Source organism: Poecilia formosa, unplaced genomic scaffold (assembly GCF_000485575.1).
Source record: "Poecilia formosa unplaced genomic scaffold, Poecilia_formosa-5.1.2 Scaffold5, whole genome shotgun sequence".
NCBI lineage: Eukaryota > Metazoa > Chordata > Actinopteri > Cyprinodontiformes > Poeciliidae > Poecilia > Poecilia formosa.
In genome coordinates this window covers 3,570,830-3,583,602 of record NW_006799944.1, presented here as the reverse complement: position 1 = coordinate 3,583,602, position 12,773 = coordinate 3,570,830, and the positions used below count along the sequence as shown (strand labels likewise).

The following is a 12,773-nucleotide window of genomic DNA, read 5'->3' as shown; positions in this document are numbered from 1 at the left end:
TTATCCATTTTAAACAGATTTTCATAGCGGATGGCACAATAACGAGCATGTAGAACATTTGCCGTCATCATCTTTCAATAAAACATGTGATGTTTCACATGATCGATTACCTCACATATAAAACTCCACACTATCAGTCTTTTAATCACGACTCTTTCAATTTGTCAGTCCGTTTCACATAATCAGCAGTCTCCATGTCATGACTGTTGCATCTCTTGGTTTTGTATTACTCTATAATTTCTACCAGCAACAGTGATTCATCTGGTTGGTGTTGCTGGACTGCTGTTACTTTGAACACAGCTGCATAAAGACCATAAAAAGAAAAATGGCCTGCATCAGGTTCAACACAAGTTCTTGAGAGAAGCAGCTTGAAGACAAACAAACCAGCACTCTATTAAGGGATTTAAAAGCTCTCCATGGCTCTCATGTTTCTCTGTACAGCTGTTGCACCAAAACACTTCAACTTTGTGATCTGTGCAGAGGTCGTGTAAATCAAAGCAGTGGTGAATGGAAGCAGCAGAAAGTATCATTTTTCTACACCTAATTAGTCTGTGCTTTGCTCTTTACGGCTGAACTGCGATTCAGCAGTGAAACAGTCAAAACACTTATCTGGAAACGCTGTCCTTCATCCCACTGAAACTTTAATTCTACAGATACATTTTTTTCACACATCTTTTGAACCTAAAAAGCCACTTCACAGTCGTTTGCATGTTGAAAGGGAAGTCAAGATGCAGATAACCATCATTTGCTTCAGACAGAACAAAAAAACAAGACAATGTTGCAACTAACCTATGGGGGTAAACATGCAGAAGTACATTTGGAGGGGAGTGTTTATTGATTTAAAGTGTTTGACCTGGCATTCCTCGGCGACATGGATGTCTTCAGACATTCTGTACTCGCAGAGGACACATAAAGTAAAAGCATGTCAAATTGACACATTTTCTTTTGAGGAACTTAATGTTCGCAACATCTGTGGTTCCCCTGATAGATGGGCTGCTGACTCACTGCTCAAGCTATCTGTTGTCCAAGCAGTAGGAACTCGGTTGTGTTCTTGTCCCTTAGCAGCATTTTTTTTTTGATGCTCCTTCCCTTGAAACTGATTCAAATTGTTTTAATAATCCTGGGGAAAAAGGTCTAGTAAACCCAGAAAGTATCCATCTTTAAATATTTACTTTCAAAAAGTCTACTAACTTTCCCTTCATATAGGATTTAATGTGAGTGCTCCCTCTCTGTGTTTCCAATAAACTGACAGGAATCCACTAATAGTAAACTTGTTAAAGGTCCTTTGTAATAATACATAGAAAGGTGTTTAAACCAACTAGAAATGGCACTTGCTGTTAAGTACATTATGTAATGATTCATACTTAAAATTTGTTTGCACCATAAATGGGCTTCATGTAATCCTTTACCTGCATGTTCAACATTTTACCCCAAGATGTGTGAACTGACTGCTCTCCAGAAATGGTGCTCAGACATATAATAAAAACTTGAACATTTTGCACGCAGATTAAAAGCAAAACAGAGAATCTTTGTGATTATTATCTCTGCATGCACACACCAACATTTCTCTCTTTTTTTCCCGTTTCCAGGGATCTGAAGCACAACCTAATCAGCACCATCATGCCTGGAGCCTTCCAAGGCCTGTCTGAGCTTCGGAAGCTGTGAGTAGACGTAGTAACATCCCTCAAAGTGTGATTATGCACAGAGCAACAAACACGCAAGTGTAAATTAATGAAAACTCCTTTTCTATCCAGAAGTCAGTAGCTGAGTTAAACAGATATTAATTCTTTTGGCAGCTACAGATGTTATAAAACAATTGCTATGTTCAGCTTAAGCCTGAATTTTTCATTCGACATCAGTAAAAACCATCAGATGTCATCCCTGTGGCATGATGTGGAAAACATCAGGGCTACTCCGAGCCTCCTCACAAGGCACTGAATGTGACAAGCCAGCCTTGTGCAGCAGCTTGCTGCTCACGTCTTGTATCTCTGTTACTGCGACGCTTGGTTGTGGCGTGGGTCGAAAGTGTTTGTCTGCGCCACGCCGCGTGAGTCCTCGTCCCTCCTCCCTCCTCCTTCTTCTTGTATTTTCCCTGCGAGGTCTGGGGCTTCTCAAAACAAACAGGGGGAGATAAACACATGCTCTGGACAGCTCTCTGCTGGGTAGTGTCAGAGGTGCAGCAGAGCAGATCCCTCTCTGGCTTCAGCTATACATCACACTCAGGGGTGGACTGTAGAACAGGGGCCCCTGCTTTACCCTGCTGATGATAAAGCTTCGGTCGGGTCCTTCGGGGTCCTGATAAGGGAGATGTGAACTACGATTCTACGATTCTGAAATTGAAGTTTGCATACTGCTGTGGTCTGAGCCGACACAGAAGAGGGCCGGCCCAGTTCAGCTGCATGTCAAATGGACATGTAATATAGCATCTGGGGGCAATGAATGAGTCAAGACACAACAATCTGTTGCTAAGGAGATATTCATTTGATAATAGCTAACACATTCTTTTGTTCTTTCACACGTTTAGCGACCTGTCCAACAACCGCATCGGCTGCCTGACCACAGACATGTTCCTGGGACTGACCAACCTCACCAAGCTGTAAGACATAGACCCATCAGCTACACTGAAATGTGTTCAACTTTGACTTGCTGTTGAGGTACCGAGAGAGCTTGTTTATGCCTAATCTATGTTTTTACAGAAACCTCTCTGGCAACATCATCTCAACCCTGGATCCAGGCGTGTTTGAGGAGCTGCCTTCCCTCAAACAAGTGTGAGCAAAAAAAAAAGTGACTTAATTAAACTCAATTCCTCAGGAGAGCAGTCAAACTTTTCCACTTTTTACATGTTACAACCACAAAAGTTGATATGTTTTCTTAGAATTGGATGTGAAAGAGCACATAAAGTAGTGTACAATTGTGAATTTGAAGGAAAAGTACACTTTTTACATGTTTTACATTTTTCACAGTGTAGCATGTAAAGTGTATACACTACTATTTGTCCCTACCATTCACTCACAATGGTTTATTGTTCTTTACAAATAAATGGAGAACAAACGGGAATAGCAACATTCAAGTCTTGAGATAGATATTTGGTTGGACTTTGGTCTGGACTTTGACTAGGCAGTTCTAACACATGAACATGCTGAGTTGCTCAGAATTGTTATTTTCTAGAATTAGAATAAAACGAGTCCTGGAAAAGAAAAATGCAGAGACTTTTAGTTATAATGTTGCAAAAAGTGGAAAAAGCCCATAAAAAATTAAATACTTCTGCTAAGAACTGTAGAAAATCTAAGACAGTTTGTAGTTTTTATCAGCTAAAACATGCATTTGTTTCATTTCATTTCCACGCTTTTCCATGAGTTTAACCAGAGGTAGAATTCACATGACTCTTTTTTTTTTCTTTTTAATGAATGGTTATTCCCTCCGCAGAAACTTCGTGTCAGACTACTTGTCCTGTGACTGTGGGCTCCGTTGGATGCCGAGCTTCCTCCGCAGCAGCTCGGTGCGTGTGGGAGAAGATACCCTGTGCGCCTTCCCGAGGACCTTGAGGGGAAAGCCCCTGCGAGGCCTGAGAGAAAGCCAGCTAAGCTGTGGTGAGTTCCTGGCTTCACTGAGGCGCAGGAATGAGGCGGGTTACCGCTTTAGTTCAGAGAGCATTACTATGCAAATGACTGTCACTCTGTAATGAAGCTCAAGACCATCTTTTCACAAGTTTCAGCAATGCTATGTTGGCATCCATCCCTGTGGGTTACTTTAACTGTCTGCTGCTGTCTGCTTCCGGTTGGCTGCTGCTGAAAAGCAAATTCATAGCACAGTTCTTTGCAGTAATATTCATACTGCTAGAACTTTTGCTAATCTTTGTCACACGGCAATCACAAACTTCATTGCAATTGATTCTGATTTAAGTAATAGACTTACACAAAGTAGTCTGGAACTGAGACATGAAAGAAAAACGATACGTGTCAATTTGAACAATAAAGTTGTGGGAGGGTTGGAAAAAACAATCTGAAATGTATGGCTAGCATTTTTTTGCCCCTCAGCCCCTTTATTGCCCACAAAAATAACCTATGATTTAGTTTATGTGATAAAAGCTAAATCTACACAATCACCTACTCTGCAAGCTGCAGAATAGCTTGTCACAGGGGAAACTTGTCACAGATGAATCCTGAGAATACAGGCAAGAGCTACAATTGAAATGTTTAGGAATGATTTAGATCAGGGCCTAGTCAAAGTTCAGAGCTTCATATGATATGGTGTTTGTAAGATCCTTTTCTTTCCACCTCACAGCTATGCACTGCATTGTATTGTTCTATCACCTAAAATTTCAAGAGGATACAATAAAGCTTTGGTTGCCTAGTCCAAAGGCTAAAAATATGTTTTTCAAATGTAGTGTAGCTAATCTGGGCACATTTAACTGAAGGTGGGCAGTGAGACAGCAGCCACCTTTCCTCTGTAATAGCTAACCACATGTCCTTTAACACTTTGCTGCTCAGACGGTCCACTGGAGCTGCACACCCTGTCGCTGCTGCCGTCCCAGCGTCAGGTGGTCTTCAGAGGCGACCGGCTGCCATTCCACTGCACTGCTGCCTTGATGGACAAGCTCACCAGCATACACTGGCGTCACAATGGTCAAGTAGTGACATCTGACCCCGACAGAGGCGTCCAGCTGGAGGATAGCGTGGTGCATGATTGCACCTTCATCACCAGGTACAGTATCTGCTCCTCTTTGAGAACCTGTCTATGATGTGTTGTCCAAGTAAGAGGGAAAAAAAGCACCAGTCGTTTAAAACAATCTGTTTGCATTCAGCGAGCTCATATTATCCAACGTTCACGTGGAGGCAAGTGGAGAGTGGGAGTGTGTGGTCACTACTGGGCGGGGCAATGCCTCGCGCACTGTTGAAATCGTAGTGCTGGAGAACAGCGCCTCCTTCTGCCCAGAAGATAAAGTTCTAAACAACCGCGGGGAGTTCCGGTTAGTTGTCATGACAGTGGTTTACTTTGAGTAGATTTGAGTTTCAGCATTTCACTGAAAGCTTTATTTTTTTTATTGCTCCACAGTTGGCCAAGAACTCTGGCCGGCATCACCTCCCACCAGTACTGTCTGCAGCTCCGTTACCCCTCCTTGTCTGTGGAGGGGGTAACGGAGCAGAAAAAGGCCTCCCGATACTGTGACCGGTCCGGAAAGTGGCACGAGGGCGACTACTCCAACTGCCAGTACACCAACGGCATCACTCGTGTCTTGCATACCTTCATTTTGGTCGGTAACGCCGTCGATGCCACCGTACGCCGACTCACGGCCTGGCAACAAAACTCACCCTGTTTTACGTCTCCATTTTAGACACCCATAAACGCGTCCAACGCCGTCACCGTGGCCCATCAGGTGCGGACATACACGCTGGAAGTGGCTGGCTTCACTGACTCTGTAGATGTGCTGTATATTGCCCAGATAATGGAGAAGTTCATGGAATACGTCAGGCAGCTGCGAGAGGTGAGAACATTTTCAAAGTTCACTCTCCTTAGCGATGCACTCATATTGTTTTGAGATGCGATTTCTGATTTGATCTTTCTTTAAGAACTAAGCAAAATTATAATTCTCTAATTCCCTTTTTTTTATCACAAAGTATACAATTTTCTCAACAAGACCCAACTGAAATCAACACTAGCAGCAAACACAAATCTATGCAAACACATTACCCATGTACAACTTTTAAAACTACGCGTCCTTTTGACTTTAATAGATAAAATATTTTTTTCAAGGCTAATGATTTCATCCTTTTAGATGATGAATAACAAATTGTGTTTGCTGTAGTTGTCGGAGGTGATCGTTGATATGGGCAGCAACCTGATGCAGGTGGACGACCAGATCCTTGCTCTTGCTCAGAGAGAGAAAAGAGCGTGCAGCTCCATCGTCTACTCTCTGGAAACTTTAGCCTGGCCTCAGTTACACGGTGGAGCACAAGACTTCTCTGTGGTTCGTAAGAATTTTGATCTAAAGTTGTATCTGTTTCTGTGACACACATATGTCTTGTACTTCTGCAATGGCAAAATTGTAGGACGATCATGAAAATATTAAATTATTTTTGGTGACCTAATTTGCCCGTGTGATAAAACAAAGCCATGGAGTGGTTGTTGTAAATCGTCTCATTTCGACGGATATAACATTTTGTGGAGTGTTTCTTTTCACTAATATTCAAATTGATTTTTGAAGGTGTCTAAGAACATCGTGATGGAAGCTCACCTGATCCGACCCGCGCACTTCACCGGTATAACCTGCACCGCATATTACCACCGCGAGTTGCCAACAGGACGGCCAGGAGTGGAGACGTCGGAGTCTGCACCTCAGCAACTCCTTCATTTCCGCTGCAGCACTGGCTCCCATAACGTCTCCCTCACCAACTTCCCCTTGAAGGTGAGGCTTTTCCTCCTGCCGCTCCATTAGCGACCAAACGTATCTCTTTGTGTGAAGCCATAATCATGGACTTTATTTACTAAAATCTGCCTGCTGTTTTTGTTCTTTTCTTCAGAATTCTGTAGCCCTCGCTTCTGTGACTGTTCCAGCCACTTTGTTTCCCCCGGATGCTGCTGCGGACTGCAAGCTGCAGTTTGTGGCTTTCCGAACGGGAAGCTTTTTTCCTCTACTGCCAAACTCAAGCAACGCCGTTGAACAATCTCGCAGACGAAGTGTCAACACTCCTGTCATCTTTGTAGGCCTTGGTAATAAAAACAAAAACAAAAAAAAGACAACTATTTGTTTTCATTTTGCTATGACAAAATATCTTAAAGCTCTCTTTGATCTGTAGTCAATGAGATCCTTAATCCTCATAAGGACTAAACAACTTAGTAGTCAAGAAGTTTGTGTTGTCAAATACCAAAAATCTGATAATTAGATATTGAACATACTCCTTTTTAGCTCTCACAAATTGCACCAAGTGCTACTAATCAAATGTTGCACTTGTTGCATCTTACAGACTCGATACCTAAACACTTCTGTTGCAAAAACAAAATTACATAAATAACTTTAGATCTGGGTAAAAGTGCACGGACCCTTGCCTTTTTCTGGCAATCTGTACCTTTGTTTGAACTCTTTGCAGTCAAGACAAAGGCTATTTTTATACTTAAAAACAGAGAAAAATCTGTGTAGTTTTATGTTGACAAATATCTCCCACTCTGTGACAGACGGCTGCACCATGTGGAACTATTCTGATCACATCTGGGTATCCCTGCGCCACTTGACCCCGGGCACCGACGCAGTGGCAGCCCAGTGGAGCCACACAGAACCAGGGAAACTGGGAGGCTGGAGCCAGCAAGGCTGCCAGCTTGTTCACACTGACAGCAGCACTTCACTGATGCACTGCTCTGTGCTCGGCAACTATGCGGTGCTGCAGGTAAAGGAAGCGCACTCAGTTAATTCAGGAGGACTGTGACAGATTGTTGATGAAAACTTAACCCAGTTCGTTTTCAATTCCTCTCCAGGAAGTTCCCACCTTCCCCAACTCCAGCTTAGTCTCTGTGAGGGTGCTCCACCCTGTGGTCTACGCATGCACTGCAGTGCTGCTTCTCTGCCTCTTCACCATCATCATTACCCACATACTACACCACAGGTAGTGTGTTGGTCGAACTTCCTGCTAGCGCTGGCCATTTGCTGCTTCTTTCTAATAATTTTCTCTCCTGTATGTTTTCTACAGTTCCATACAGATATCAAGAAAAAGTTGGCACACTCTGCTGAACACCTGTTTCCACATCGCCATGACATCGGCTATTTATGCAGGAGGCATAAGCCTAACCAGCTACCCTCTTGTCTGTCAGGCAGTATGTTTTACCTCGCGGTGCTATTTTTAACTGCTTGCACGTCATGCTTCACATCCAGTCACACTGCTGCTGTATGTGACAGGTGGGCATCGCTCTTCACTACTCCTCTCTGTCAACACTGCTGTGGATTGGGGTTAGCGCCAGGGTCATTTACAAAGAGGCCGTGTGGAGAACGCCCCGGCAGACGGAAGGAGAGTCTTCCCCTCCACCTACTCAGCGACCTATGCTCAGGTCAGTGAGCAAGCCACCGCAATCCCGTACTCACCTCCTGCACCATGACAGCATTGTGTGCCGTCCATATGGTTTTTTACTTTAGACAGTTGGAGAAGTTCCCATGCTCGACCACCCAAACTGCCATCCCATAAAGGCAGTCATTGTGCCCGATAACCATAGTCCTTCTGATTTAGAAAGGGAGGAGGGAGACCGACCAAGTACAGCTGTGAGGCAAGAAAAAGACATGCGACCGGATAATTTTAGAGATGTGGGCAGGAAGAATTTGTGACACCAACAGAACAGAAACTGTGGGAGTTGTCATAAATTGAAGTTGGGTGATTCAAGGACTGCACTGTCTTCATCACAATTTCCCTCTGTTCCCCCAACCCTTTTTTTTTTTTCCTTTGCCTGTGATCTTAAAACTGCAGTTGTGCACTGTGCCCCTGACCTCACTGGATCTCCAGTCAGTGCCTTTGTTGTCCACAGAACCAAATGGGTCAGGAGGTGATAAATCAATGACTTCTGGCATGCGCTCTGACCCTTTTCCCTTTTGACTGTCTGTTTGGTAATAGTGTAGTGGATTGCGTAGCTCAAAAACTCAAAAATGAACAATATCAATATTTTAGGTCAACGTATACCACTTAGTCCCAATAAGTGGTGCTAGTTTCGCCCATGCAGGACGCCCTTATATCAGTGGGTGAAGAAAAAAAAAAAATTACATGGCAGTTGTGTGTCAAACAACCTTCCCAATTTTCAGTGGCAGGTGGGCGCCCCCTGTTTCCACAGTGTAAGGATTGTAAGAAAGCATTATCATTTAGGTAATGATGCTGAAGAAGGCCTTTTATTAACAAAGTCTGAGTTGAAAGGCTATTTCAGTGCTTTGAAAGACTATGGACTGCATGTGGTAATCTAATTAAAAATGTAAAGTACTTACACTGGTTTATTATTGTCTGAACAAGATTTATTAGATCACAATTTCAGATTCACGAGATTCTGTTTATGTACATCTTCATTTACGTATATGAAACGTCAAAAGGGAAGAGCTCTTTCAGAGTCAACATTGATGCGAAGTTCCCACTGCTTATTTTGGAATACATCATCTTATCTTGGTTTATTAAAGTTCAGAAACTGTGCTCACAGCATTTCTCTTTGTATTTTCAGGTTCTATTTAATAGCCGATGGAGTTCCTCTCATCATTTGTGGAATCACTGCAGCTGTCAACGTCAACAACTATGGAGACAATAGCCCTTAGTATGTCAATTGCTGTTTTATCCTCTTGAAATGTGATCTTTTGACTTTGTTTTGTTTTGCTTGGTGCAGCTTTGACTTATTCAGCGTTAAATACACAAAGAAATTCTTGTTTTGCATTGACCATCCTTTCCTCTTTTTTTTCAGCTGCTGGCTGATCTGGCGCTCAAGTCTAGGATCTTTCTTTGTCCCTGCTGGTTTAGTGGTGTTGGTGACCTGGATTTATTTCCTGTGCACTGTGCTTCGCCTGAGGCACCGTGTGTCCAAAGAATGCACAGGAACCACCCTGTCCTCTCCTGGGACAGAGGGCCATCCTGCACTGGCAGGAAGCACCAGCCTGCTCTCCACAGACTCAGCAGGGAGACCTATAACCCCAGCCGCCCCTCCAGAGGATCAGTACTCGCTGAAGACACAGTTTTCTATACTGGTAGCCACCCACTTCCTGTTCGCAGCTCTTTGGTGTTGTGGAGCCATGGCAGTGTGGCTAACAGGGCGCGCAAGCTTGCTGTTCAGCTGTCTCTATGGGATAGTCGCCACAGTTTTAGGGGTGTTTCTGGTGGTGCACCACTGCTTTCGACGCCGTGACGTGCAGACGTCGTGGCTGGGCTGCTGCCCAGGTTATCGTCGCTCCCATCCGATGTCCACTTACACAAACACTTGCACCACTGTAAGTGGAGTGCAGACATCGGAGCAAGGATCCCAGCTCTTCATCAACTGCCATCCACCCGCTGACTCTCACAACTCGTCCTCAGCCAGGTCATCGTCCACGCCGAGCGGGATCAGCAGCGTCGGACCTGGGCCGTGCAAGCTCACAAACCTGTTGCAGGTGGCACAGGACAATCCCAGCAACGCTTCAAGAGTCCCTACAAGCAACAACACGAGCACCAGTACAGACAACATCACAAAGCCGACAAACAATGTCCTTCCCTCCATAAACTCTTCAGCCCCGGTACATCCCCAGAGAAAAAAAGTGAGTAGCAGAACTAAACAAGGGAGTAGTCAACATTATCATCGAGGTGAGGGCAGAGGTCACTACCGCCTGAAAGCTCTGAGGACTGCTGGAGGGGGCAGTCTTGGTGCTTTAGGGCCGACAGGTTCGGAGCACCTCAACTCCTCGCATGCTTTTTACAAGCAGGCCACAAGTGAGAACGGCAGCATCCACCACAGTCTCTCAGAGAACCAGGCCACCCTGCTGACCAACGGAAAGCGAGTGGGGGAGTCGGCAGCCACCAGCCCCTCTGAGGGGAGCGACGGGGGCAGCAGCGGGAGCCGCAAACCCTTCCCTCTGCCGCCCTCTGCTGCCAGCAGAGTGGCCATGCACAGCAATCAAAGACGATGCTCCAGCAGAGACAACTTGAAAGTGGCAGCATCTGCAGAGCGAGAAACTAAGCGCTGCTCCTATCCTTTGAACTGTGTCGCCAACACCGTGCCCGGGGCTGCTGCCCCAAACGGCACCCTGAAAATCTCGGTGCTCGAGCTTGAGCAGGACATGAGTGGCACGGACCAATCCCAGAGTTCTGTTGGAATGAAAACTGGTTTGTGGAAAAGTGAAACCACAGTATAAAATTTTGGGTGAACTTGTATGCATGACCTTAATGAAATGACCGGGTTGTGTTTTAACGTCCACTTAACAATTATATAATTTAAGATATAATATCATGAAGGCATCCAGGACCCTAAACTGGTACGTTTGCCTCTGTAGCTTTGTAAGTTTGATGTGAAATATTAAGGCAGTTTCTGTTATTGACATGTTCGAGCATACACATTTATTTTAATCACTTTACAAAAGAATGTGTAAAAGATATTTTAATTTGGCATTTGATGTTGTATTTGGATGCCTCATGAAAGCTTTATTGTTTTAGTTGTAAATTTTCTATGCATTTGAACTATAGCATAAAATGGAGTGCAAAGCCGTCTGTTTCCAAAGCACATGTATATGCATTTAATCTGAAGGAAACCTTTGACACTTATGTTAATGTATGTGCTCATGTATGCACTTGTATGTTTGCAGTGTGGTTGTGTGTAAGTATGTGGTGTATGTGTGTGTGTGTGTGTGTGTGTGTGTGTGTGTGTGCGTGCGTGTGTGTGTGCGTGCGTGCGTGTGTGTGTATGTGCACACACATAAAGAGAGCTGTGTATGGGTGTTGTACAATCTCAGAGTGAATTAAAAGTGTGGGATATTTGACAATAGTTGAAGTTACCTGTTTTCTGATAACATTCCTTTATTTATGATTTGAGAAGAAAACAATATACAGTGCCTTACAAAGGTATTCCACGTCATAAATATTCTCAGAACTTTTCACATTGAATAAAATACAAGGGTGTTTTTTATTCTGTAGGAATGAACAGGATAAAATACAAAGGCGTATTTTATTCACCTTTGCACATGATAGACATGCTAACTACTGTAGCTTACCGTGTGACATGAGATCAAAGGAGTGCAATTCGATTGGCTAAAAGCTACATGATTTGATCTAGTAATGATTACTTTGGCTTGTTTCACCAAGCCTCCACAGGTAATATCTATGAAAGGAAATTTGAAGAAAAAACAAACAAACAAAAAAATCCATAGGATAAAAGATCAGGGTTCTAGATTTAATGTCCAATGAGACTATGTGTCTTCCATTTAATTTGTGTTGGTCTGTCAGATAAAATAGCATTTAAATTTTGGTTTGTGCTTGTGACAAGACAAAATGTGAAATGTTCAAGAATATACAAGCCACTCTATGAAGGGAAAAAGAGTTATTCTCAAATGTATTGACAACTTTTACTTTCGACAAAGACTTTTTCCCCTCTCAACTATGTTGGACTCACTGCTCTGATAGCAACAAAACATTTGAGACTGAAAGTTTTCCAAACACAAAAATCGAACTTTATTTCACATATATAAATTTGTTTTTACTAAGTCCTTTTCAATTAGTTTTCACAAAGTACTTGTCCATATAAGTATATGTACAACAAACACAGACGTGCTTCTATTTTTAGTATGTTTAGGAAATAACCCAAACAGGAAAAACCATGTCTGCCTACAACACTGTAAAATTTTCCATTGTTTTATGGGTAAGGTCTTACAGTTTGCTAATCTTGGCTGTTTCAACATGCTCCTGGTGATGAATGATTTGTGGGTAAAATGACTTCAGTCCAAACCAGGATGTGACTGTGAGTCATACCTCTCGTGGCAAACTATTTTAAACTCCTAAACAGATCCGTTTTACTCACATGTCTATTTGAATTAAGTTGTCCTGTAGGTTTAATCGCTGCCACCTTATGAATATTTAATTGACTTCAATATTTAACTGTCTTCAAAACAAGTTTAAGTTCCAGTCAGAAGTTTGCATACAATACACTGCTCAACACTATGATCACATTCATTATGTGCTTTTAACAATGCATTGAAAGATAAGGTTGGTATTGAAGCATAACATTTTTCAATTGATTTTAAAAGCAAGAATTGAGTTTGCACATTTAAATATATTGTCGATTTTCTCTAATCCATAGAGAGACAA

At 43.1% G+C, this 12,773-nt stretch overlaps 1 protein-coding gene across 1 annotated transcript in view; it reads left to right on the top strand.

The window, feature by feature from the left end:
* The window catches only part of adgra2 (adhesion G protein-coupled receptor A2), a 50,917-nt gene extending 39,721 nt beyond the window's left edge, over positions 1-11,196 (top strand). The window contains exons 3-19 of the mRNA XM_007563728.2: positions 1,590-1,661; positions 2,525-2,596; positions 2,697-2,768; positions 3,427-3,590; positions 4,491-4,704; positions 4,805-4,969; positions 5,056-5,254; positions 5,336-5,485; positions 5,807-5,968; positions 6,206-6,406; positions 6,522-6,711; positions 7,174-7,382; positions 7,471-7,598; positions 7,683-7,806; positions 7,889-8,037; positions 9,181-9,270; positions 9,415-11,196. Coding sequence (XP_007563790.1) covers positions 1,590-1,661; positions 2,525-2,596; positions 2,697-2,768; positions 3,427-3,590; positions 4,491-4,704; positions 4,805-4,969; positions 5,056-5,254; positions 5,336-5,485; positions 5,807-5,968; positions 6,206-6,406; positions 6,522-6,711; positions 7,174-7,382; positions 7,471-7,598; positions 7,683-7,806; positions 7,889-8,037; positions 9,181-9,270; positions 9,415-10,831 — 3,778 coding nt within the window. The 3' untranslated portion in view covers positions 10,832-11,196. The remainder of the gene's footprint in view (positions 1-1,589; positions 1,662-2,524; positions 2,597-2,696; positions 2,769-3,426; positions 3,591-4,490; positions 4,705-4,804; positions 4,970-5,055; positions 5,255-5,335; positions 5,486-5,806; positions 5,969-6,205; positions 6,407-6,521; positions 6,712-7,173; positions 7,383-7,470; positions 7,599-7,682; positions 7,807-7,888; positions 8,038-9,180; positions 9,271-9,414) is intronic.
* Positions 11,197-12,773: the final 1,577 nt, after the last annotated feature.